At 44.2% G+C, this 26,802-nt stretch overlaps 2 protein-coding genes across 4 annotated transcripts in view; one reads left to right on the top strand and one right to left on the bottom strand.

The window, feature by feature from the left end:
• slka (STE20-like kinase a) overlaps window positions 1-1,762 on the top strand; it is a 57,019-nt gene extending 55,257 nt beyond the window's left edge. For all 3 annotated transcript variants that reach the window (XM_054798065.1, XM_054798066.1, XM_054798067.1), the window contains 2 exons: window positions 870-983; window positions 1,054-1,762. In XM_054798065.1, coding sequence (XP_054654040.1) covers window positions 870-983; window positions 1,054-1,200 — 261 coding nt within the window. In that variant the 3' untranslated portion in view covers window positions 1,201-1,762. The remainder of the gene's footprint in view (window positions 1-869; window positions 984-1,053) is intronic.
• Window positions 1,748-26,802, bottom strand: part of col17a1b (collagen, type XVII, alpha 1b) — a 40,626-nt gene continuing 15,571 nt past the window's right edge. The window contains exons 10-49 of the mRNA XM_054798064.1: window positions 24,815-25,480; window positions 21,621-21,707; window positions 21,464-21,529; window positions 18,048-18,191; window positions 17,109-17,201; window positions 16,995-17,039; window positions 15,963-16,106; window positions 12,234-12,938; window positions 12,115-12,165; window positions 10,826-10,852; window positions 10,541-10,603; window positions 10,371-10,466; window positions 10,269-10,295; window positions 10,143-10,196; window positions 9,858-9,893; window positions 9,710-9,781; window positions 9,603-9,629; window positions 8,680-8,706; window positions 8,534-8,614; window positions 8,389-8,463; window positions 7,654-7,725; window positions 7,552-7,593; window positions 7,417-7,461; window positions 6,361-6,411; window positions 6,260-6,286; window positions 6,140-6,190; window positions 5,967-6,053; window positions 5,862-5,900; window positions 5,668-5,796; window positions 5,486-5,605; window positions 5,303-5,416; window positions 4,875-5,009; window positions 4,704-4,814; window positions 4,461-4,640; window positions 4,060-4,200; window positions 3,776-3,991; window positions 2,643-2,807; window positions 2,486-2,566; window positions 2,338-2,421; window positions 1,748-2,279 (exon numbers count right to left, since the gene is read on the bottom strand). Coding sequence (XP_054654039.1) covers window positions 2,227-2,279; window positions 2,338-2,421; window positions 2,486-2,566; window positions 2,643-2,807; window positions 3,776-3,991; window positions 4,060-4,200; window positions 4,461-4,640; window positions 4,704-4,814; window positions 4,875-5,009; window positions 5,303-5,416; window positions 5,486-5,605; window positions 5,668-5,796; window positions 5,862-5,900; window positions 5,967-6,053; window positions 6,140-6,190; window positions 6,260-6,286; window positions 6,361-6,411; window positions 7,417-7,461; window positions 7,552-7,593; window positions 7,654-7,725; window positions 8,389-8,463; window positions 8,534-8,614; window positions 8,680-8,706; window positions 9,603-9,629; window positions 9,710-9,781; window positions 9,858-9,893; window positions 10,143-10,196; window positions 10,269-10,295; window positions 10,371-10,466; window positions 10,541-10,603; window positions 10,826-10,852; window positions 12,115-12,165; window positions 12,234-12,938; window positions 15,963-16,106; window positions 16,995-17,039; window positions 17,109-17,201; window positions 18,048-18,191; window positions 21,464-21,529; window positions 21,621-21,707; window positions 24,815-25,480 — 4,529 coding nt within the window. The 3' untranslated portion in view covers window positions 1,748-2,226. The remainder of the gene's footprint in view (window positions 2,280-2,337; window positions 2,422-2,485; window positions 2,567-2,642; window positions 2,808-3,775; window positions 3,992-4,059; window positions 4,201-4,460; window positions 4,641-4,703; window positions 4,815-4,874; window positions 5,010-5,302; window positions 5,417-5,485; window positions 5,606-5,667; window positions 5,797-5,861; window positions 5,901-5,966; window positions 6,054-6,139; window positions 6,191-6,259; window positions 6,287-6,360; window positions 6,412-7,416; window positions 7,462-7,551; window positions 7,594-7,653; window positions 7,726-8,388; window positions 8,464-8,533; window positions 8,615-8,679; window positions 8,707-9,602; window positions 9,630-9,709; window positions 9,782-9,857; window positions 9,894-10,142; window positions 10,197-10,268; window positions 10,296-10,370; window positions 10,467-10,540; window positions 10,604-10,825; window positions 10,853-12,114; window positions 12,166-12,233; window positions 12,939-15,962; window positions 16,107-16,994; window positions 17,040-17,108; window positions 17,202-18,047; window positions 18,192-21,463; window positions 21,530-21,620; window positions 21,708-24,814; window positions 25,481-26,802) is intronic.

The following is a 26,802-nucleotide window of genomic DNA, read 5'->3' as shown; positions in this document are numbered from 1 at the left end:
GTGAAGCAAAAAAGCAATTTATTGCAAAGAAACATTCAAGTGAAATAGGCTGTTCATCAGCTGATCAAAACTTTTTAAGGCCATAACCCCAAAACCCCCCTAAAATAGAACTGAAACATCTCCACATAGCTGGGTGCCGTTTGACGACCCTGCGCGACCTGAAGCGCCATTGTGTCATCGAAGGATCACGATGGCGCCCCGTCCACTATGCCATGTGGAAAACATCTCAGGTGGGATCTCCTTGTCACGCCAGTAACGTTGGAAGTCATCAGGACCGTCAAGGGAGAATCAAACTTTCTTCCACCTTTCAATGTCCCATGTTTGGTGCTCTCCTGCTAATTCCACACCTTGAAGGAGACCAGGCCTTTGAAGATGTTGTTTCTTCTCTGGCAGATGGAGTCTGATGGTGATCAAAACCTTCATTTTGGGTCTACCACTTGACTTTTTTGTTCCATGAGCCTCAGGATGTTTTTGGAATGACTGTCTTACTGCGTCCAAGCTCGGCAGCAATGGTGCCCAGCGAGAGAGAAGCCTTGCTTATGCAGCTCAGCAATCAAAGACAGAAAGCTTTTTTTGAGATGATGACAGTGTGAATACCTGACACACTACAGTAAATCACATTCAAACCACATTGTGACCAACATTTTGCCCTTTAAAAGCTGTGCCCTTCAATGTTTGGTGAACAGCCTATTTCACTTCAATGCTTCTTTGTCATCTCACTCCCATTTCTTGTTTTTGTCAAACTGTAATCAACGCCATTGTTCCTGCCGCCACTTCTACTGCAGTAGCACCATGTAAGCCTGCTCAAGCATGGTTCAGGACAACTGGTCCAACCATGCACTCCGTAACAATCACCCATCATGTTCCAGAATGAGAAATGTCACCTCCTCATTGAGCATGAGACCCAGAAGCTGAAGGAACTGGATGAGGAGCACAGCCAGGAGATAAAGGAGTGGAGAGACAAGCTAAGACCCAGGAAGAAGGTGAGCTGGTCCCGTTTTACCCAGACTGCTAGTAGACCTTCAGTCTCACTGTCTCTGCTGCCCCCTGCAGGCCCTAGAGGAGGAGTTCACACGCAAGCTGCAGGAGCAGGAGGTCTTCTTCCAGATGAGCGGCGAGTCGGAATGCCTTAACCCCACTGCTCAGAGTCGTGTGTCCAAGTTCTACCCCATCCCACATCTGCACAGCTCTGGCTCATAGGCCCCATCAGTCTATTTTGTTTTTTTCAATCATGTTCGGAATTGAAAAGTCTGCAGAAGGTCGTACCGGCTGCATTATGGATTCTCTCCAGTGCCTCCTCTGCTCTTTGTTGAGTTGTGTCTGCATTTAGATGTCCATTACAGCACTTGAATTATTTGTCACATTCCTGCATTCATTTCAACACACGTGAGTGCGTTTGATATCAAAGGAATGTCACTGTTCATTTGCACTCTTGTTGCCACATTAGCTAAAAATTGAATATGCAGTATCAATCATGTACAAACCGACACTTTTAGCTTATTCTAATGACCACTCGTCATGCTGTTATTGACTATAAAAAGCGGAAAGACGTCATTTATTTATCCCATCAAATATGTTTGATTCTCTCAATAACAAATGCTGGAGTTTTTTTCCCAAACAGTCATCGTAGATTTTTTTTTGAACACATTTTAATGATTTTGTCTCTTTCTCCGTCCATCTCAGTGGAAAAATATGCAGATCAAATAAATGTATTGAAACTGTCAATGGGACATATTTGTTGTAAATAAAATGAGTCAAACAAGCCTGGCAGCAATTTATAATTTAATCTTTGTCAAACTGTGAAGTAAGTAACAAAGTCAGTGTGCACTTATACAAAAACATACATATCTCAAACTAAAACTTTCTTTTTGATGATTTTTTAAACCTTCCAACTGTTTCAAGTAAAGCAATCATCAGTCATGACTTGGCTGGGTGAACTGCTAACACATTGCAACACATTCATTTGAAATGAGCATTTGCTTTAGGACAGCATTATTCTATACAACAAACAGTAATTGGCCTCAATACAGTAGAATACTTCAAATCATAAAAACACAGCTAGATCAAATATGTTCTCTTGGAAACACCAAAGGGAGTATTCATGTCAGCGATGGAAAACTGTCCGTGACCAGCAGCATCAAGCGCCTTTATTCATTATGTATACTCAAGCTGTTTTTTTTTAATAAAAGCATTTTGTCTTTAAATTGCATCGCTTCTCTTGGGGCTTTAGCCGCCGTCAGGTGGCCCTCTGTGCTTCTTTCGCCTGACCACTTGACTTCCTGCAACAGATGACGAGCCATAAGCTATTTGAATTGCATATTTTTTTTTAGGACGTACCCGTGTCTCTCCTTTGTACGCCATGTGGAATTTGGATCGTGTACGATCCCGGAATTCCTGGTAATCCTGGACGTCCTGGATCACCTGGAAACGGCACATTTGAATTTTCATCCTGATGCAATCGTCTCATCTCTGTGTCATCTGATACCCTTGTCTCCTTTGGGTCCTGGGAAGCCTCTGTCTCCTATTGGTCCCGGACTTCCCGGAGGACCGGGCACGGTGCCATGAGCTGTGCCGAGAGCAGAGGATTACGTCAGAACCTCAGAGTTTTGCCCCCCAACTTAATGGAAATATGCAAGTCTCACTTCTGAAGAAGTCCATGAGGTCAGCAGTGACATTGTCATAAGCAGCCATGACCCGGCTCATGCCAGGTGTGCCAGGAGGTCCTGGTGGGCCTGGCGGGCCTTGAACCGCTCTGACATGAGTCCTCCATGGACCTTCTACAAGGTACTCCTGCAGGAGGCCTTGGTCTACACGCAAAGGATAGAACTTAAAAGCATGATACTACAAAACACAGTCCTAGATCTTCTTTATACCACATAGAACAACACCATATAGAGCACATGTGTCAAACTGGTGCCCTGGAGGGCCGAGACGCTGCAGGTTTTCTCTCCAACCAGTTTTTTCAGCAGGTGATTTAATTGATGAGCTCCTTCCCTCAAACTGAAGGTGTTGATCATTAAAATCACCTGCTTTAGTGACTGGCTGGAAAGAAAACCTGCAGTGTCTCCGCCCTTCATGGCACGAGTTTGACACCCCTGCTTTAGAGCTTCAAATACAGTGTAGTCTATAAAGAGGAGGAAAATGGATTTTCTTTCTTTTTGTTAAGCTGCAGCGTCTCCACACTGGTGCCCCTTAGGCCCACCTCCCCCCTTTGATGAATTTTATTTATTTTATTTAACATATTTATGCGCGTATGTATAAATAAAATAAACAATACAACATCAACTATACAGGTAAGAATCCAAATGATTTAGGACTACTGGACAAAATTGCTTTTTTCTGAACTTACACCATATTGCTATTATATGATCACAAAGATGGGAATACATGTGCATATAATGTATGTAATAATATAGCAAATACATGCTAATATACACACAGTATGTTCCACATATTAATAATAATATAATATATATAATAATAATATTAATATTTATTAATGTAATCCATAAAAAATAAATACAACCCTGACCCCGAAGGCCTCTCTTGTCCCTTGTGGAGTCTTCACACTTACTACTCAGTTTTGTCATATTTAAAGAACTATTGGGACATCCCGTAGGCCACCATTGTGGTTTCTATCTTGGTCGTGATATCAAATCCCAGTCCCATAACTTGCTTTTGAACATGTTAGAAGCCAGAAGTGTCCCACATGGGACGCTTACGAGTCATGGTGCTGCTATCACGTGAGGTTCTACCACAAGAGCGGTGGACTCACTCTTGATGTAGTCTGTGACCTTCAAGGCCACGCTGGTGTAGTCTGTGCTGTCGCTGATCTTGCTGACGTCGATCTCATGTTGCTGCGAGGCGTAGCGAGAGTCGCTTTGACTCTGGCCGTGTCTTTGGGTGTGACCCGGCTCTCCACGTTCCCCCTTGAGACCTCTCGGCCCCTGAGGCCCGGGGGCTCCGGTGTAGGCGCGGCGAACACTCTCGGCTGTTGGAGGGAAGTTCTTCTGTGATGTTTGTTTGATGTGAAGGTGTCATTGTGCCGTAGAAGCTTACTGCTGAGATAGTTGTGAACTTCAGTACGGATGGTCTCCCGTGGGACACTTCCACTGTAAGAGACGGTCCCACCGTGGCCACCGGCTGGTCCTTGTGGGCCCGGAGGTCCAGGAGGGCCAGGAAGTCCTCTGAGTCCAGAGCCTGGGGAACATTCAAATCAATATTAATGACCATTCAGCAGTTCAGGGGTTTTCCTTGTGTGAGTGACTGGAACACTTCAGGGGAGGTGCAGCAGCTTGAGTAAAATAAAGAAAAACCTTTTATGCTAGCGTTAAACATAAAAATGAATTGATATTTAATTCCGACAATGACAAAGTAAACAGAGTCTGGGCTGAGCAGAAGAAGCTCAAGAAAATAGTTATTTTCGGGAAGGAGAGGGGACCCCAACGGGGTGAGACTACCTTGGAGGTAACCCTGAAGCTCCTCCAAGCTGTACCCGCGACCACCAGCTCCTGGCACGGTGGCAGTGGAGACCCCTGGTGGCCCTTGAGGCCCAGGGGGACCGGGTTGCCCTGGAACACCAGGAGGACCAGCGGGACCTTGGTGTGCTGCGGAACTAATCCACGTACGGAAGTCTGGATCTGTTAAAGATTAGAAAGTCAACTTGTGCTCTTTACTTGATGATCCTGTAGTCTTCATCTTACTTCTGATCAGCGCTGCGTAATCTATCGTCACAGTCGAGTAGCCAGCGCCTCCTCCACCTGGAGGCCCGGGGAGACCTGGTGGTCCAGGTGGGCCTCGAGCGATTCCTCTGTCTGTGGAGCGAAAGCTTGTTGACGGAAACGCTGGCACCTCCGACTGGACCGTGGACTTACCGTTCATGATATTGAAGACGTACGTGGCCACCTCCTCAACGCTGTAAATGCTAGAAATGCTTCCTGATGCACCAGGAGCTCCAGGTGGTCCTTGAGGCCCTGGTGGCCCTGATAGGTACCTCCTCACTTCTTCTCCTGGAGAGATGCGAGAACTCTGAATGCCACTTTTCCACCGTGCAGTACAGCAGGAAAGCAATGAAGTATTTGAAGCGTAAATACTATCAAGTATTTCATCCAAACGGAGACTATCATGCTCACAGCAGAAGCCAGCTTGATAGCATCTTTGTTTCTATCTACGACCAATGAGAGAACAGGTACTACAAATAGTACCCTGTAGACCCTGGTAGTACCAGCTTTTGCCTATAGCAAGGAGGTACCATGCAGTGGAAAAGCACCACGACACGACAGGCTCAATTTGTACTACTGACTCTGTAGCATGGCAATGAGACCGCTGATTGTCAGTGCCCCTCCAGGTCCAGGAGGGCCAGGTGGTCCTGGAAGACCCCGAACTCCAATGCTGATCCCCGAGCTTGGACCTGAACCTGCAGAAGAGCCACGGAGTTAGACAACTCTGGCTGCCAGAGAAAACATGAGAAACACCAGAGACTCACGTTGCAAGTAGGCAACAATACGAGCAGAGATCTCTTCTATGGAGCCTGTGAAGATTCCGGGTTGTCCTGGTGGTCCGGGTGGGCCAGGAGGTCCAGGTACGCCTGCCTCTCTGCTTCGACCTGAGGATATGATTGTGTTTAGCGGTCTAGTCTTAGTCTAGAAGCTCCAGAGAGGACTGTACTTATGTAATCTGTCAGGTATTGCCGCATCTCGACGGATGAAGCCAAGGAGCCGGGCTGCCCTGGAGGTCCTTGAGGACCTGGAGGACCTGGAGGCCCTGAGGTGACTGACATGGCGCCAGAAGAAAAAGCTGTGAGAGGTTATTTGAGCAAACCTCTTGAAATGATCTTTATTTGAGGATTTCAGTCTATCTACCTCGAGAAGATCCAGGAATACCAGGCGCTCCAGTGTCACCTCAGAAGTAGAAATAACAAGCCTTCATATTTCACGCCCTGTTTGGAGCTTCCTCACTGGCTTTACCTTTGACTCCCTGTGGTCCCAGCAATCCAGGAGGCCCTGGCGGTCCAGGAGGCCCTTGTACTCGATGTTCTCCACTGTAGGTTGACACTGTAAGCAAACTCAACTTTAGTCCAGCAGGACACAGTGGGTGAAAAAGTGAGTGGAATGTGTAAATCTAACGGCCCTGAGCTGACCTCTCTCCAAGCTTCCTGGTCTTCCTGGCAAACCGGGCTGTCCTGGCTCACCTGAAGATGACAAATGGTCAGGAATGCAACAAAACCTTTGTTTGCGTAAGAGTGAAGAAAAATGGTCACCTTGGTAACCTCTTGGTCCAGGAGAACCTAATAGAAACATCATTGGAAAGAAGTTATGTTCATGCGTGAAAATGCTCAGGACTCAGGCTTGTTGGTGTCACCTGTGGATCCTTTCTGCCCAGGTGGTCCTGGTGGTCCAGTATAATAGGTTCCTGAGGGACAAGTCAACTTTACACTTTGGAATGTGCTTGAAATGGTCGTACTAGACAAATACAAATACGCCCGCGGTGCATCAGAACCACAGCAAAAGCAAAGGCTTTGAAGCAGGTTGTGACCATGGATGTTTACTTGGGGTGTAACGGGTCATCAATACAATACATGGATGTATTGATTTCTATTCCTACAGTATGATCCAACGTATATTGATGTAACATAGTTTCAAAGGTAAGGATTGAAATAAATCATTGGACGGAAGCACGGCAGGCTTTACATGGATGTTTTTTACCACTTCAACGTTTGATTTGGCCTAAGTTGATTAGTCATGCCTGTAGACTGGGGCACAGGGATGACGTCATGTAAAGGCACTGTGCTGGTTGCCAGGGGTTACGGTGTTGAGTAAGTTCAATAAACGGAGTCCACACGTCCTCCCCAAAGAGCACACGTCGGGGAGGTTTCGTCCTGTAAAGAGAGACTCGAGATGGCCGACCTCCGGGACGCCACACTGTGATGTGATGTGATCTTGATGTTTCTATAGTGGTGGACCACATCCAGTCACATCCAAAGAGCTTCAGGACAGGATGAAAGGGATGAGGATAGAAATGGACTTTAATATCTGCGCTCCTGCACAGGAAATTTCATTCCATTGTGATGAATTATGAAACATGTTCATCTTGGCCCGGAGTGACTGATGAGTGTGTACGTGCAATTAGCGGTGTAGTGTGGCATGCACGAAATGACGACTTGATGTAAATGGCTCCAAACGTGCTATGCTGTGTTTTGTGGTCGGGCGGTACCTGCCAGGATCACTTGACTCGATGCTAAAGCAGTTAAAACCAATCGTTACACGCCTATTCTTTACACAGATCGCTTTCAGGTGTTCACACATCGAAAATTCATGCAAATAGCTAATATGAACACATGGGTTCCTCTTCGGTATCCGTGCCATCCCGTATGGGTTCCTTTAGTGCTGAATGAGCAGATTGCTGGATGGTACGTACCAGAGCTGGATGCAAAACCAGAATCTCCTTTCTCTCCTTTGGGTCCTGCTCTCACATAATGTGGACACAAGACATGGCAGTTAGAAAAGAAAGGACGTGCATGTATAAAGTTGTTTCAATTCCAGCAAGACATACCAGGTGGACCAGGTGGACCTTGAGGTCCTTGCCTTGAATCTCCTAATGGAAATATTCACACAAATATTTAGAAATAACACAACAGTTGAGGTGTATGATTACCTGGGCGTCCAGGTGGGCCCGGTGGGCCCGGTGGGCCCGGTAGCAATGAGACACGACCAGATGCAAACTGTCCTGAATCATGAGGGAAAGAAAGAGATGATGAACGCTACTTTGGATTTCTTGGGCATTTCCATTGAAGGTATTTCTCTTTATTTAGTTTCTTGCTGTGTATTTTTGCATTTTGACTTCAAACTTCCAAGCAAAAACAAAAATAAAATATATAATAGCATGAAATCAATCAAATATTCAATTCAATAGGATTCTTTTGTCATGGTGTTTGCCAAAAATGCTCTTTTATTCATGTCATTTTTACTAATTCCTTCCACTACAGCCAACACTTTGTGTGTCAAGTGGGCACATGAGTGGCTAAGTGTGTTTGTAAAATCAATATTGACATGAAGAAATAAATACAATGATTTGTTCCTGTTTGCATGTTCCCAATGTAATGAATTCATAATTCAATGTTGACTTTTTATTAGGAATGAATGGCTATTTTGAATCAAACGCTCCCGTCTATGTTAAGTACTTTACATTTGATTCTTATTGTATTTTAATACTCATTTTTATTGATTTCGTTTTGCCACAAAAAATCCCAAATTTTTCATTTCATTTCTAAAAATGTGTAAGATAAGTCACGTCTCTATCCATGGATAGTTTCACGTCCTTGATGGGTTGACATTACCAGGCTAATGCTCAGCTAACGCTACATGGCACATACAGTTGGGCGCCACTCACTCTCGGCTGCGCTTGAGCTGAAAGTCTCAGATGTGGTCACGGATAATCCTCGCTCTCCCCTGGCCCCTTTCGGACCTGGCAAGACCACCAAGGGGAGGGTCAGACATCCTGTATGCAACGTCAAATCAGCTGTGTGAGGATTTACCAGGTAGACCAGCAGGGCCACTGGGACCTGGAGGTCCTACAGGCCCAGGTGGTCCAGGGATGCCCACAGTGGAGAGGCCAGCTGGATAAATGGGAGGTTAGGTAGCAGCTCTCTTCAACCAGTGGTGACTTTTGTAGATGAGTTACCTGCATTAAGAATTCTTCCTGTTTCCCCTTCAAGTAGAAGAGAACATTTTCACTGCTTTGCTTCAGCCTTTTGAAAGGAAGTACCTTGAAGAACTTCGGGTAGCGTTAGCAATCTTTTCCAGAAGGTCTGACTTGAACCCAAACTTACGCAAACCCAATCTAGTTTTCCATAAGAAATAACGTAAATCCCATTCATCCATCCAAAAGGCCAAAAAGACAAAACACCTTTTTCTAGTTTGATGTGCATACGATTGTAAACGCATAAAATGATGAATGAGAGATAAATCAACATTTCCACTTACTTTGACCTTCACTGAAGACCAAAGACACCATGTGGCAGCGATGTCAACACAGACACCACCTTCCTGTTTTGCTAGGAGTTATTTCTTCAATCAATGACAGTGTTTCTCACCTCAAGTCTCTGCTTTTCTTTTGATCACGGCTGCAAAATAAGCCAAAATGGTGCCAAAGAAAGTTGGAAGTGTCAGCATTCCGATGAAGAAGGCAAGGAACGCTATTAAATTAAAGAAATAACTCATAGCAAAACAGGGAGGTGGTGTCCGTGTTGATCTCGCTGCCACATGTTGTCTTTGGCAACAATCCCTTCCATTCATCATTTACAGTACAATTGTTTATGCATGTAAAACTACAAAAATGTTTTTTGTGATAACCTTTTGAGACTCGTGTATTAGCAAGCTAATAGGATGCTAACATAGAGGCCTTGTGATAAAAATACATGAAGAACTCACGTAGTGTATTAATCACACAACAGGACCGCAAAATATACCAAAACATACAAAATGTTTAACAAAACAGAGGCAGAATTTTGCCAACATTTTTCGTGGTTAACACAAAAATCCTGCTAACCTAGGCGTACGCTAGCGAGGTTCCACTGTACTTTAACACAACAGGTAGATGTTTACCTGGCGGCCCTTGAAGCCCTGGTGTTCCTACAGAGAAGGACACACGAGTTTCGAAATCAGATCATCAAATTATTATTGAGATCATGCGTAGAGGACCATGGACGGACCTGGAGGACCAGCGTCTCCACGCAGCCCAGCGGGGCCTCTAAGTCCCGGCTGTCCAGGACTGCCTTGATCACCTGCGGGTTTTATTTCCAGAAGAAAACGTCGTCAAGATAACTGCAAATGAACAAGCGGAAGTGCTTCACATGTTACCTCGGGAGCCTTTGGTGCCATCTTGCCCTGCTGGTCCTAATGACAAACGAGAGTGAAACACAAACACCCTCATGTGTCAGTAGATGACATACAGTAGAACCTTATTACCTGCCTGCCTGCCAGAGTGACTAACCAGCTGACTGTTGACTGACCAACCGGTACAGAACTTGGCTATTTATCACTTAGCAGACAAGCTCACATAAGTAAGGCATGCAGACTAGTTGAGGCGTGTTGTAGCTAGGTCTACACATCACTTAAGATGGCCGTGGTGGTCCTGTCACTCACCCATGGATCCCTTAGCTCCTTTCTCTCCGGCGAGCCCAAGCAGACCAGGTTCACCTGACATGAAAGACAAGTGCATTCAGTGGAGAACACTGCTGTCCATGTGGAGGTGGCGGCTTGTCATTTTACCTTTTTGGCCAACTGATCCGGGATCACCTGCATGAACACAAAGACAGAAGGCTCATACCACTTCCTGGTGGATGTACGCTAGCGTGGACATACAATATGTACCTTTTTCACCTTTGGATCCAAAGCCTGGTTCACCTCTGGGCCCAGATGGACCTTCACGCCCCCGTGGACCCAGAGGACCCTCCAAGCCATGCTCACCTGATCAGACACGTTACGTGGAGATACTTAGCAGGTGAAATCAAACTTAGTTTCAAGCACATAACTCTCCTTACCTTGGCTTCCTTTCTGGCCCTTGGGACCCTGAGGGCCCTCATGACCCATCACACCAGGTACACCTGAGATCAAAGGTCACATTGATAATGAATGAAAGTTCATGGCTTGTGAACTCCACGTTGCATTACTTTCAAACTCATGATGCATTCACAAAGTCAACTTGCAGCCAACCACTTCCAATCTTGATCAAAAAGCTAGCTTCTTCTTTAGCTTGTCTTTCCTTTTGGAGTGACAATCCAATGAGATGTTTTCTTGAATGCAACACGACACTTGTCATTCCTTACCTGGAATTCCAGGATGACCAGGATCACCTGCCAGGAGGAAAACATGACCCATGATTAATAACCATTGGACACATGTCAAGGTCATGTCAAGGTCATAAGTAGCATCCTGGATCATTGGTTCACCTTTAAAAGAGTTGGCAACAATAAAACATAATCTGAATATTTGTTTATGATAGGAATGTCTTTATGATTTGAAATGTTCCAATGATATAAACATTTACATTATTCATTTACAATAATATTTGTTCTTTAAATCAGGGGTGCATGCTAATTATCCGACCAATATGAAGGAATTATGATGTCATACCTGTAACGTGGCGTTCCCAGTGGATACAAAAACACATACAGACACAAAGGCCAACAGTTTTGGCTGTAACAATACCAATAAATCTGATAACATTCAAAATAGATCCCATAACTGATCATTTATAAAACATAAAAAAAAACGCTTCAATGAGGCAAGATAACCTGTGCGGGTGAGCAAATCAAGCGCTCCATTTTCTCCTGCCTGTGACGTTTGCGGTCTGTCGTAAGTTCTCCTGAGCTCACTTGTAAACAAACACTTGCTTTAAGATGAAGACATCTGGCGTGCTGGCTGTACCAAATGCTCCACAATGAGGGGAAAAAACGCTTTTCAGCTACTTGGAACGCCAGCACTGCAAAAGGTCCAAAAGGTTTGCCAGAGACCTCCGCGGCATCACACCGGCTGCTGGGAGCGTGTGTCCGAATACAATGCACCTTGCTGGGCCACAGCAGGCAGCTCCTCCCCCTCTATACTCTGGTTCTCCTGATGGTAGTGATGTCATCGTATTTCATTAGGACTAATCAACACATCCTAATTAGTTCCAGTCCTTCTTATCTCCACATGTGCACTAACTACACTTCCATCTACATTTGAAAAAGTTACTGGTACCGTATCGGTTTTGAGAGGCTGAACGTTATCGGTATCAGTCTGAAAAAAAGCCATATCGTGCATTTGTAATGTAAAATGTTATTTTTTAATATTAAAATGAAATGATTTATGCCAGTTGAACATAGTGAGAATGTTTCACATCTTTAGCAAGCTTTGCCTATGATGAGTGTCAGTATACGTACTATACTGTAGTAGTAGTTACTTTCAGGACTACATGACCGTACCGCACTCCCCTCAAAACAAAACAAAACATCTCATCACACTGTTTTTGTTGGGATTCTGCATTTTTGTTTGACTTTTGGAGCACGTCTTTGTCGCTTTAAGGTGTGAGTGTGCAGTGTAGAGCAGCATGCGTGCTAAAAGAAGCAAAGGTGACCTTTGGGTCCAGGCAGTCCTCTGTCTCCTTGCATCGAGGATGCCAGAAAAGCTGCAAAAGAGGTTTGAACATGAGATGATGGGCGTGCTGCGTGTCGTGTGTCCTGCCCGGAAACGCACCTTGGAATGCCTGTGACTGCATCTCAGCTCTCACCATACGCTGGATGGCCATTTGAAGCGCAGCAGCATCCATGTAACCATCAGTACCGCTGCTCCAAAAGCCATTTGTGAAAGTGGACCCGCTGGAACCGCCACTGAAGTTGGTCACACGTGTGCCACTGAAGCTTGTAGTGTGACGAGAGGAGGTACCGCCGCTCAAGTCGGTGCCTCCTCTGCTGCCGCTGCCACCTGAGACGCTATCGCTGCTACCAGCACCGCCGCTCAAGCCGGTTCCACTGGCACCAGCCCCACCGCTTACGCTGGTACCACTGGCGTGGGTGCTGCCACTTACGATGGTAGTGCGACCTGAGCTGGAGCCCCCGCTGACGCTTGTGCCACTAGCGCTGCCACTCATGGTGCCACTGGAACCTGCACTGCCACTGGAGCCGGTACCACTGGCAGCAGCACCACCACTTATGCTGGTACCACTGGTGTCAGCCGCCCCTCCAGCTCCAGCACCGACACCAATGCCTTGTGCACCAGCACCAGAAGTTAAGTCCGAGCCTCCGCCACCTCCTCCTACCAGGAAGATGTCAGTTTGTTGACCGCCTCCGTCCGCAAAGGTGCTGCCACCGTTACCCGCCAGCTGACTGGTGCGAGCGGACACGACGGCCGACTCGGTTTCCAGGGTCGCCACTCGATTCTTCAGCTTCCTCACATCCTCCGCTAAGAAACAATATCTCTTTAGTTTTGTACGAGTTGAAATGACAAATAACATACACGCTCCACATAGCACCCAGTCTAACAACACTGACATTTGTGGCTGTAGGTAACCTCCTGATATATGGCAGTGCAGTATGATGAGTGGTCAGCATCCAGCAGCTTCATCTAGCTCTGCATGCACTATAAAAGTGTTACACTTACACTGGTATTGTTCTTTACAATACCAGTTTCATATTTGGAAAAAGCCAAACCAGTGCAGCCTGTGTCTACTGCTGCTGTATACTACCATGGGGGGCTGTATTCATTCTTCTTGTAATCTGGTACAACTACTTCCTGTTTGAATTTGACTGACTATATTGAGTCCCTTTTGAAATAAATGAGGAAAAAAGGCTGCATTGTGATGCTAGTCCAGGCCACGTGTATGTCTAGCTCATGTTGGTACGGTCATCATGTTGCTAGTCTCACAACTCTGTTTTTACTGCACACGTTTACACTTGATTTGTGCACCAAGAGGAATCTACATGACACGCTCTTTGCATTGTTACAACTAGCAACTAGTTAGTACTACTTAACTAGTCTATTTCCATCTTATTATTGATTTCATCATAAAATGTTTGATCAGGGATAATTGATATGATCATGATGTCATGAAACAATCACTCTCTACACCAGGGGTGGCCATTACGTCCATCGTGAGCTACCAGTCTATCGCCAAGGTAGTTTGGGTGGATCGTATAAACGTCACTTGGTAGATGTCCCATGACATGGGTCATCTCCCCTCCTGGTTGTCAAAGATGAAGCGCTGAAGAGACGTGTCATCTTAGTGGTTGTGGTGATGGGATAAACTAAGTGAGTGGTAAGATGTTTATATCTAGAAGAAAACTTGTGTGTTGACTCGTCGTGTAGAAAACAAGTCAATAGTTTGATGGCTTTGCTTCCCGTCATCAACTCCGCTATAGAAATGTGTGTTTTCTACACTTGCGTTTGTTCAACTATGATTTCATGATGCTTGAATATGTCACCTGGACTTCTTTGACTAAATCATGTTCATGTCTTGTATATGTGTCATGTTTGATAGCAAATGCTAACCGGACGTAACACATGATGAACGCCTGCTAGCTATTTTCCCTGACATACTACTCAGGTATTATGTGTCATTATCTTTACTGCCGTATCAGTTATTAGTGAGTGATATCAACTACTTTGATGACCTGTACATCATTAGTATTTAGTATAGTAGTTACATTTGATATACTTGATATGTTTTATAGGAAGAGATAGATCACGTCCACTTGTAACTTGCATGCTGAAAAAGCACGTGCACCCCCGATGTACATGTACAACATACACAAACACTCCTATTCATACATACTGTATAGTCAGGATATATTTTCTATGTTTCTAGCAGGACTTTGCTCTTTGAGACTTGCTCATTTTAACAGTAGCTGGCAGGGTGAAAAAGCACACACACACACACACACACACACACACACACACACACATACATATATACACTTGTACATGTTGGCAAGCCTGCACTTGTCATGAGCTGTGGTACTGCTCTGCTGCCCTCTGTCTGTTATTTGTTGCAGCACACCTGTGCACTCATGTGGGAGGAGCTCCTGCACACCAGCAGACAATTATCTCTATTATCTCTATTATCTCTGGGACTACTTAGACTGTGCTCTGTCACCAACCTGTTGCCAGTTTGTCTTCCCATGCTTGCCTGATTCCTGCTCTCATAGTGTCAGTAATTCCTTGTACCCCAGCTTTCTGGTCTACCCTTCCTTGCCTTATAAGTACAGTCAAACTTGTCTATAGCGGCCACTAGAGGGAGACTTCCAAAATGGCCGCTATAGACAGGTGGCCTCTATAGACAGGTTGGTGTCCAGTTTGAATGTTGACCAGTAGAGTGAAAAAAAAAGAAAAAAAAGGGAAAAAATAATAATAAAAATAATGTTGACCAGTAGAGGGCACTGTGGGACTGCGGATAAAAGTTGTACAGCACTACTAGGCTTGTTATTATCCACGACCCACAGAACAAAGCTGTGCTAGTAATGTCTTACGCTTGTTTTTAATATTTTACTTTTTATACGGCAGAGTGTCATTACAGCTTTAGTTCATCAGGAAGTGACGGGAAGTGACGGGAAGTGACGGTGGGCGTCCCGAGCAGGAGAGCTAGGCTCAGTGCTAGCTGTGAGTTTGGAGAGAGTTGGGAAGTGTGTTTATGTTGGCGTGGATGTAAAGTCCTGCAGTGTTCTCCGCTGTTAATAAAGCCATTAAAGTGCATCGGCGACGTGAGTCTCTCCTTCCCCACAACAAGCCCCACAAAATGGGTGGCCGCTGGCCGTGTTGGACAGGTGACTGCTATACACAGGGTCTATAACATGTAAATTTGTCGCGGGGGATTTTTCAGTGGCCGCTATAGGCAGGTGGCCGTGCTAGACAGGTGGCCGCTAAGACAGGTTTGACTGTATCTGTATTCCCTGCCTGCGAGATTGCAGCAGTGTTTTTTGTTTGCACTTTGTATTTTTGGAGTCTGCTTGGTTTTCAGTATCTATTTCGGTTTTGTCCGGCTATTTTTTCAGCAGTGTTTTGTGTTAGCCTCAGTGTGTGTCTTTTCTCCTGCTATTCCCCTGTGTGCGGTGTTATTAGTTTATTTAATATTTTTCCCACGGCAAAGCACAGAGTTTCTGTTGTACTTTTTCCCTGTTGGCATTTTTGTTCTTGTTATCCTTTTCTGGACTTGTAAATAAAGTTTTTGTTACACGGATATGTGTCTCTCTGCATCTTGGGATCCTAATTATCAGCTCCACGCCGCCCGTGACAGCACTAACAACGAAAGTAGTCCCTGCCTCTCACACCCTGCCTGACAGTTCACCGCACCCCCCACTATTTGAGAAGCAATGCTCTAAATGAACATATGGGCAAAGGAGTAGGAAGAAAACATATTCACAACAGAGCAAATTGGACTCAAGCTTATTTGATGGTCATGATGGTCAAGCGCTTGATGACAATGGAGCTTACCCAACGCAATGAGGCCGAAGAGGAGTCCGAGCAGCAGCAAGAAGAGGAGGAGGAAGGCCAGCAGCCATTTCCACCAGGAGCAGCAAGCATCGGAGCAGCAGCACCATCCTCCACCCCCGAAGACACCACCCTTGCTGCGAATCTCTGAGTAGCCAATGGCCACGTGTCATTAAAGTGAAATAGAGTGTTACCTCAGTTAACATCTGCCCCAGATAGCACATTTTTCGGTTGGCATCCAAATTTTTATTGAAATTTTTGCCTGGGCTTGGTTTCACCCACTTGGTTAACATGCAATATGGAGCACGTAGCAAACTGTTCTATTTGTGCTTGCTTTGTTACACAGCCATCTCAGACCACCCTAAACTACGGCAGCCTGAAAGACACACACATGACACGTACTGCACACACATTACATGTAATGTACGTACATTACATGTAATGAACACACATTACATGTAATGTACGTACATTACATGTAATGAACACACATTACATGTAATGTACGTACATTACATGTAATGAACACACATTACATGTAATGAACACACATTACATTACATTGCACGTACATTACATGTAATGAACACACATTACATGTAATGTACGTACATTACATGTAATGAACACACATTACATGTAATGAACACACATTACATGTAATGCACATACATTACATGTAATGAACGTGCAATGTAATGTAATGTACATGTAATGTACGTACATTACATTTAATGAACACACATTACATGTAATGTACGTACATTACATGTAATGAACACACATTACATGTAATGCACGTACATTACATGTAATGAACACACATTACATGTAATGTACGTACACACATTACATGTAATGTAATGTACGTGTAATGTAATGTAATGTAATGTACGTACATTATATGTAATGCACGTACATTCCATGTAAGGACTGTTGGTTTGAGTGGGACCTTCTGAAGGGATGAATGATGCTAACCAAGGCTCCATGTGATTACATATAGTTTGCACATGGAAGTTATGAAAGTATACATACTTGCATGTGTGGCTTTGTCCTTCATCAGAACTCCTGATGATCCATCTAGCAGGAAAGCACATGTCTTAGGACTGAAGCAACACAGGACGCAGATGTCTTGTTGTTTCAACTCACAGTAAGCGTTTCCTGCTCCGGCCTTCAGCTGAGACGTGTCACTGAAGCTTGTGATGAGTTTCTCCTTCTGGAGGGAATCACCTGACAGAGAACCTGGAACATCACGCACATGTTTAACAAAGCTACATCACATGATCACATCTCCGCATGTCCCAAAAGGATCTTATTTCATTCATTCATGTCTCATCTTGGCCGATGTACTGTATAATAATCCTAATAATAATCCTAATCTTAACTATCATAAAATGGATGGCTTATGCAGTGATGAATGAAAGGAAGAAGAAAAAGAAAAAAAGCAGCACTGATGTCTCCACCAAGTCCGGTGATGATGGATGAAACTGGTGGCAGGGGCTACAAAAAAGTGTAGGGGGCGCGATTGAGTGAGTTTTTGGGGTTCATGTTCAGCACCCTTAAAATACAACATTTTCCACCCGGCTTTGAGCTTGCAAACTTCTCTCATGTTCTCATGAAAGTTAAGGCACACAAAAAGGCAAGGAAACGCACAACAACAACAACAACAACAATAATAATCACAAACAGTTCCAAACAGGCCTAATGAATAAAAATAAATCAAATCAATGTAAATAATAATAATAAAATGAATGATAAATGATTAATAAAGAGTGAGTGTGAATAGTTGCTTGTCTATATGTGCCCTGTGATTGGCCGGCCACCAGTCCAGGGTGTACCAAACTCAGCAAGGATAGGCTCCAGCATACCCCCGTGACACTAATGAGGATAAGCGGCATAGAAGAAGGATGAATGAAGAATACATTTTTTTAAAAGTGTCAGAAACATTGCATAATACAGTCTGAGAAATAAGTGATTGATCATAAAGGAATGAAATATCGACTGTACATGGCTTGTATTCAATTCATGCTTCTGCTGTTGACATGAATAATAATTTCATGTTTCAGGGAGACAAAGCGTACAACGGACCTCCTCCTGTAGTTCTGCTGAACTGCTTGCCGCTGTCTTTGGCCAAAACCAGCGTTTCCGTCTCCCTCTTTCCCGATAGATTCTCCTTGTCCGAGTTGACAAACATGTAGTCTCTGTATGCGTCCTCATTTTGGGATCTAGTGGCTGGAAACCACACGGAATACAAAGTCAGGAAGTACAAGAGTGTCAGCAACAACAGCATAGAAGTTACGTATTAGGGTATTAGGGTCCAAATGATACTTTCTAGGCATACAGTCAACTCAGTCTTAATACAGTCATGCCTCATTTATGGCGCTTCATTGGTTCCCAGTAAGTCCATAAGTCCAAATCAGGATTCCATCCATCCATCCATCTTTTACCGCTTATCCCAGGTTGGGTCGCGGGGGCAGCAGCCTAAGCAGGGAGGCCCAGATTTTTCTCTCCCTGGCCACTTCTTCCAGCTCCTCCCGGCGGATCCCGAGGCGTTCCCAGGCCAGTTGGGAGACATAGTCTCTCCAACGTGTCCTGGGTCTTCCCCGAGGGTCCTCCTACCAGTCGTACTTGCCCTGAACACCTCCCCATGGAGGCATCCTGACCAGATGCCCAAGCCACCTCATCTGGCTCCTCTCAATGCGGAGGAGTAGCGGTTCTACTCCGAGCTTCTCCCAGATGACCGTGCTTCTCACCTTATCTCTGAGGAAAACACAGCAACCCTACAGAGAAAACTCATTTCGGCAGCTTGTACCCACCATCTTGTCCTTTCGGTCACTACCCAAAGCTCATGACCACAGGTGAGGGTAGGAACGTCGATCGACCGGTAAATTGAGAGCTTTGCCTTTTGGCTTAGCTCTCTCTTCACCACAACGGACCGATGTAGAGTCCGCATCACTGCAGACGCCGCACCAATTCGCTTGTCGATCTCGCATTCCATCCTTCCCTCACTCGTGAACAAGACCCCGAGGTACTTAACTCCTCCACTTGGGTCAGGACCTCATCCCCAACCAGGAGATGGCACTCCACCCTTTTCCAGGCAAGAATCAGGGACTCGGACTTGGAGGTGCTGATTCTCATCCCAGCCACTTCACACTCGGCTGCGAACCGATCCAGTGACAGTTGAAGTTCACGGCTTGATGAAGCCAGCAGGACCACATCATCTGCAAAAAGCAGAGACTCAACCCTCACTGGAAACAGGTCCGACTTATTGCTGGCAATGCGGACCAAACTGGTCACGTACACTGGTCACTGGTCATACAGGGAACGAACAGCCTGAATTAGCTGGTCTGAAACCCCATACTCCCGGAGTACTTCCCCCAGAATTCCCCAAGGACCAAGGTGGAATGCCTTCTCCAAGTCCACAAAACACATGTAGACTGGTTGGGCAAACTCCCATGCACCATCAAGGACCCTGCTGAGACTGTAGAGCTGGTCCACAGTTCCACCACCAGGACGAAAACCACACTGCTCCTCCTGAATCCGAGATTCAACTATACGTCGGATCCTCCTCTCCAGAACCCCTGAGTAGACCTTACCAGAGAGGCTGAGGACTGTGATTCCACAATAGTTGGAACACATCCTCCGGTCCCCCCTCTTAAAAAGTGGGACCACCACCCCAGTCTGCCAATCCGGAGGTACTGCCCCCGATGTCCACGCGATGCTGCAGAGTCGTGGCCTGCCACCGAAGAGCTTTTTGACAACCTCAGCCCCAGAGATAGGCTCTGCTTCCTCACAGGAACAAGGGAAAGCCCTGAGGGAGCACTCTCCAGTACTTCCTCTAGAGCAGGGGTCTCAAACTCGCGGCCATATTTTGGTCATATTTTGTGGCCCGCAACTAGACATGGAGGAATAGTGTAAATGCTATAAAAAATATTTCTTTTTGATATGATTCTACTTTATATCATTGATCTATTTGAGAGACATGAGATGTTGTGTTTTCTGAATGAGTTTAAAATAGCTTTACTGTTTTTCAGACACCGAAACTAAAATCCTGTTTACACTTATGTTGCTAAAACATCCTCATCGTTTTGTACCATTGCTCCCAATACTTCATGCGGCCCAGCCACAACCAGACCCTATCCCCAGCGGCCCCCAAGTAAATTGAGTTTGAGACCCCTGCTCTAGAGACTCCAAAAAAGGTGGGTATTCTGAACTGCTATTTGGCGCATAAGCACAAACAACAGTCAGGACCCGTCCCGCCACTCGAAGTCGGAGGGAAACTACCCTCTCGTTCACCGGGTTAAATTCTAACATGCAGGCCACAAGCTGGGGCGCAACAAGAATTGCCACCCCTGCCCGTTGCCTCTCACTGCTGGCATCGGCAGAGTGGAACAAAGTCCATCCCCTCTCGAGAGGACTGGTTCCAGAGCCTTGCTGTGCGTTGAGGTGAGTCCAACTATATCTAGCCGGAACTTCTCAACCTCGTGCACCAGCTCGGGCTCTTTCCCTACCAGAGAGGTGACATTCCATGTCCCAAGACCTAGCTTCTGTAGCCGAGGATCGGACCGCCAAGGTCCCCGCCTTCGGCTGCCACCCAGCTCACTCTGCACCCGACCCCTTTGGCCCCTCCCATGAGTGGTGAGCTCATTGGAGGGGGGACCCATGTTGTCTCTTCGGGGTGTGCCCGGCCGGGCCCGGCCACCAGACGCTCGCCATCATGCCCCTCCTCCAGGCCTGGCTCCAGAGGGGGGCCCCAGTGACCCGCGTCCAGGCAAGGGAAAACATGGTCCAATGTTTTTTTTCATCATAGAGGTCCACTCTTTGTCTGGTCCCTCACTTAGGACCTGCTTGTCGTGGGTGACCCTACCAGGGGCATAAAACCCCCCGACAACTTAGCTCCTAAGATCATTGATACACGAAAACTCCTCCACCACGATAAGGTGGTAGCTCAGGGAGGAGCAAATCAGAATTCCATATTAATAAATGGAATATTTTTGTAGCTACAGCATAGAAAACCTGTTTACGACTTTCTAATTATGTTTTTTTTACCATTATTAGAGGCCTGTGGACATGGAATAACACCCCTATAGTTACCTTTACGCTCCTATGGCTGCGGGATCACTGCAGAGACATAAGAATAGCGAGCTAACTTGTTAGCCCCCAGGTTATTTATTCTAAACTGAACAACTTGTCTTTCTATATTTGTTGGTTAATAATAGTCAACAGCCATCATTTATTCATGAATTCATGTTTGAATAACCACCACAGGGTGAGGGAGCGATGTTGGAATAGTGACGTACGAGGGACGAACTGTAGCGCATACTGAAATAAAAAATGGTGTCTTAAGTTGACCAGGCCGAGCCCTATAACCTTGTCATGAGCATGCTTTCAGCTACTCAATAATAACGCTACCAATATTGGCTGAAATCAATGCTAATCGTGATGCTTACTGGGATCATAACCGAATGTGCGGCATTGTGCCACCTGAGGGAGCTAGAGCTTACCTGAAGAGACTCCAGTGCCCACCAAACCACCGCTGATGCCGGACACGTTTTTCTGAACTCCATAACCTGTTGAGAAAAATACAACTGGACATTGGATCCAACTGACCACATTATTATCCAGGTGAGAACATGAAAATGACATAATGCATGACGCTACCTGCCATACTAGTGTTGGCGCTGCTTCCACCTGCAGTGAGCACAGCGCCGCCAGACGTCGGCGCCAAATTGTTCTGAAAGCCATAAACTGGAAAAACAATAAATTAAAAAAAAACATCAGTGACTAAGAGTTGTTTCTTTATGAAGAAAAACACATATTTCCTTTTTGACTTCAATTTTTACAAATAATTGATTCATTTATGTCACACCATGCCATTTATTGATAAATACACATTTTAATATTAATAAATGGTACTAAGAACAATTGGTATGTTGTAGTAATATGTACTAATAATCATTCAAATGTAGTACACATTTTAACGTCACAAAAGCAAAAGTTGACTTATTTTGATGCAAACAATCATTGAAATCCAGTAAAACAGCAACAAGTCCTTAAAACAGATCTCATAATGAGTGTAATGAATTGTTTTTATGTTCATGGTTCATGGTTTTAATTCATCCTGAACATGCATATACAGTCAAAGAGTAGCACATCACATAGTACAATTCACAATTTTGCATGTCCAAAAAGGAGTAGGAAGAAGCAAAGCTTATTTAATCCTACCCCTCATCAGTTTCACATCAGTTGCAATACATTTATTCACCTCTTGTTCTTCCAAGTGTACTTTGTAGGTCTACATGACAATGTAGTGCAATCATAGCCAAGGTTTTTACTTACTAAAAGGAAGCTACAGGCTTAATAATAACTGATAGAATGATTGAAGAAGTGTTTGATTGACTCATTAATGAATGAGTACAGACCATGTACTCACCACAATGAAGAGTTAGTAGTCAGTATAGTAGTGGTTAGATGTTGCATTGTATGTACACAGTGGTTCAGGTCTCTTCTTCTTTGTATTTTGTGAACATCAACTGCTTGTACTTGTTCTTCAAATGGCTCATTGTTGTGCATTGTTTGAGTTCCTTACACAATCCGTTCCACAACTTGATTCCACATAAAGAAATGCTGAAAGTTTTCAGTGTTGTCCGTGCAAAGAAGTGTTTTAGGTTAAATTTTCCTCTCAGATCATATTTCTCCTCTCTTGTTGATAAGAATTGTTTTACATTTTTCGGTAGAAGGTTATTGTTTGCTTTATGCATAATTTTAGCCGTCTGAAGGTTTACTAGATCCGCAAATTTTAATAATTGTGATTTTATAAATAAAGAGTGCATGTTCTCTGTAAGCAGCATTATGGATGATCCTGAGTGACCTTTTTTGTAGCACAGTTAGTGGCTGAAGTGCACTTTTGTAGTTATTACCCATAACTCCACACAATAAGTTAGATATGGTAATATCAGTGAGCAGTAGAGCGTATGTACTGTAGTGCTTTTTGGTCAAGGACAAATTTAGCTTTATTCAGTATTGAGGTGTTTCTTGCCACTTTATGTTTTAAATTTTTAATGTGAGATTTCCAGTTCATCTTCCGGTCTATTATAACCCCGAGAAATGTATTTTCGTTCACCCTGTCAATGTCTACACCATCAATTTGTATTTGCTGGTACGTTTCCTTTTTACACTTACCAAATAGCATTACTTTAGTTTTACTGAGGTTCAGTGATAGTCTGTTTTTATCAAACCATCTTTTTAGTAGAGTTAGTTCATCTGTGATTTGTTGTACTAGCTCTGGTGTGCTGTCTCCAGAACATAATGCGATTGTATCGTCTGCTAATAATATTAGCTTTAGGTCTCTTGGGACTTTACAGATGTCCTTTATATATGTAGATTGAATAGTTTTGGTCCTAGAATTGACCCCTGGGGAACGCCGCATGATATGTTTAACTCCTCGGACGTATGTTCTCCTAGCTTCACATATTGCCTCCTGTCAGCTAAGTAGCTTTTAACCCAGTTCAAGACTAACCCCCTGATTCCATACCTTTCTAGTTTAGTGATTAGAATATCATGATTAATTGTGTCAAAGGCTTTTGTTAAATCCATAAATACTGCAGCCGTGCACTTTCTATGATCTATAGCATTGGTGATTTCCTCTGTAAGTTCTATCAGTGCCATGGAAGTTGAAATGTTGCTTCTGTATCCGTATTGACTGTCCGTGAGTAACTCATTTTTGTTTATAAAATTGTCCAACCTGTTATTAAATACTTTTTCAATGTTTTTGGAAAACTGTGACAATAAGGTCACTGGTCGGTAATTTATGAATTGATGTTTGTTTCCATTTTTAAAGATTGGAACTACTTTAGCTATTTTCATTTTCTTTGGGAATTGACCTGTCTGGAATAATAGGTTGCTAAGGTACGTTAGCGGTTGAACAATCTCATTTATAACCCTTTTTATCCTTTCCATTTCTATTCCGTTGCAATCGGTTGATGTTTTCACTTTGAATTTATTGACAATATCTATGATTTCCTTTTGTGTGACGTTAGTGAGGAACATGGAATTGGGATTCTTGTCTATGATCTCATTTCTTTCCTCTACTGGGGGTCATTTGGGATCTTTGTTTCCAATTCCGGTCCAATATTTACGAAGTAATTGTTGAACTTTTCAACTACCTGATTCATATTATCATATTTATCATTTCCATCTATACAATAAAGAGGGTAGTCTTTCTTTGCACCGTTCCGTATAATACTCTTTAGAATGCCCCATGTTGCTCTAGTGTTGTTTTTATTCTTGATTAATAATTGACTATAATATTCTTTCCTGCACACTCTCAGGATGTTTGTTAACTTATTTTTGTATGTTTTATATATTTTTTCTGCTTCTTTAGTGTTTTGAATGATAAATCTCCTATATCGTGTATTTTTCTTCTTCCAGGCGTTTAGTAGTCCCTTGGTCATCCATGGCTGATTTCTCTTCCTTTGCTTATTAAATACTTCTCTCAGTGGACAATGTCTGTTATAGCACTTCATGTAAACATTAAGAAAGTTTTTATACGCCTCGTTCACATCATTCTCACTATATACGCACTCCCATCTTTGTTTTTCCAAATCTTTCCTAAAAGCACTAATACTTTCCTCTGGATGTGATCTTCTGAATATCCTGATGTAACTCAAGTAACAGAATATGAATGAATGAATGATGAAATTCATATTTATTCTACGATGTGTTCATTGTGACAAATAGTTACTATTAGTCCAAATGTATGAGTATAAAATGAAATTATGGTCATGATAGTTCAGCATATAATAACCATTGAAATCAATGAGAAGCTACTAATAAGATCATTAAAAAGTGCTGACCTGAGAGTGAAGGTGCTGTGATGCCAGCGGGTGCCACGTTGTTGGCACTGGCCTGGTGTATCGTGTAGCCACCGCTGGTGCCGCCCGCTGCCACGGCGCCGGTACCAGTGGCGGTGGAGGAGGGCGGCCAGGGAAAAGACGGGAGCACGCCATCCAGCGTGGAGGAAGTGTACCGAGCCGACCTCACCGTGGAGTCGTGGATGCCTGACTTCTGACTGATACTGTACTGGCTTGATCTCACACCAGTATCATACTGGCCCGATCTCAAACTACCATCGTACTGGGATGATATGACACCGGTATCATACTGGCTCGACCTCAGACTACCATCATACTGGGCAGATCTCACAGCGGTAGTCATGGACGGAACAGCTGGGTCCGGTTTCACACTGTCTTCACACTGTCCTGACCACAAACCAGTATCATACGATACTGATCTTACTCCACTATCATACTGTCCTGATCTCCCAGCTGTGCTGTAACCCACTGATCTGACACCGGTATCGTAGCGTCCTGGTCTCCCTCCTTCACTGTAGTGTGCTGATTTAACACTGCCTTCGTACTGGCTGCTTTTCCCCACCGTATCAAAGTGCTCGCTTTCAAATGGGCCGCTTGTGTCCACCGCGTGGAGGCCGTCTGCTCTGACACCAGAACCAAATGTTAAAACTGTGAAAGACAGACAAAAGAGACAAAATCATCACAAGTGGCTAAATGGTCTTTATATGGATACAGTCCGCCTGCGTTGTTGCACTTGGCCACAAGAGGGCGAGCAAGCAAGTGATGTGGTGTTAGGGTTGGTTAATGTAGTGTACCAGCGATGTAGTAATGTAGTATACCAGTAGTATAGTAATGTAGTGTACCAGTAGTGTAGTAATGTAGTGTACCAGCGATGTAGTAATGTAGTGTACCAGTAGTATAGTAATGTAGTGTACCAGTAGTGTAGTAATGTAGTGTACCAGTGATGTAGTAATGTAGTGTACCAGCGATGTAGTAATGTAGTGTACCAGTAGTATAGTAATGTAGTGTACCAGTAGTGTAGTAATGTAGTGTACCAGTGATGTAGTAATGTAGTGTACCAGTAGTGTAGTAATGTAGTGTACCAGCGATGTAGTAATGTAGTGTACCAGTAGTATAGTAATGTAGTGTACCAGTAGTGTAGTAATGTAGTGTACCAGTGATGTAGTAATGTAGTGTACCAGTAGTATAGTAATGTAGTGTACCAGAGATGTAGTAATGTAGTGTACCAGTAGTATAGTAATGTAGTGTACCAGTAGTGTAGTAATGTAGTGTACCAGCGATGTAGTAATGTAGTGTACCAGTAGTATAGTAATGTAGTGTACCAGCAGTGTAGTAATGTAGTGTACCAGCAGTGTAGTAATGTAGTGTACCAGCAGTGTAGTAATGTAGTGTACCAGTAGTATAGTAATGTAGTGTACCAGCAGTGTAGTAATGTAGTGTACCTGTCATACACCATATGTTCTCTTCACAATCTAAGTCAAATATGTCACATGTGGCCGAATCAAGGTGATTTCATGTTTCCTTTTTCATATCATTTAGCCAACAGCAGGGCTGCAGCCAGGAATTGTATTTAAACGCTTAAACCTTAGATCATAGCTAACATCGTATTTAAATGCGTTGTTAAATCATAGCTAACATTTGACTCGTACAATTAAATATATGAATCAATTGCAAGAAAGGCACCATGTTCCTGTTGGATGTTGTGAGAATGTTTTGCCATCTTTGTGATGGTGTTTTCCTTGACTTGGGAAGTGGTGAGATGTGTTTTTAAGGGAGCAGGAATCCTGACTGGACACTTGGATTCAAGTAAAGAGAAGTCTCTCCTCCGCGCGCGTGTGTGTGTGTATGTGTGTGCGTGTGTGCGCATGCATGTATGTGTGACTAACACGGACATGCAGTAATAGTAAACCCAGAGCGGGAGGGAGACAAAGTGTATGTGCATGCATGCCAGGACTGTGTGTTTGAGTGTG

This window comes from Dunckerocampus dactyliophorus, chromosome 14, assembly GCF_027744805.1.
Source record: "Dunckerocampus dactyliophorus isolate RoL2022-P2 chromosome 14, RoL_Ddac_1.1, whole genome shotgun sequence".
In the NCBI taxonomy this organism is placed as follows: Eukaryota; Metazoa; Chordata; class Actinopteri; order Syngnathiformes; family Syngnathidae; genus Dunckerocampus; species Dunckerocampus dactyliophorus.
This window is presented reverse-complemented; position numbering and strand designations above follow the sequence as displayed.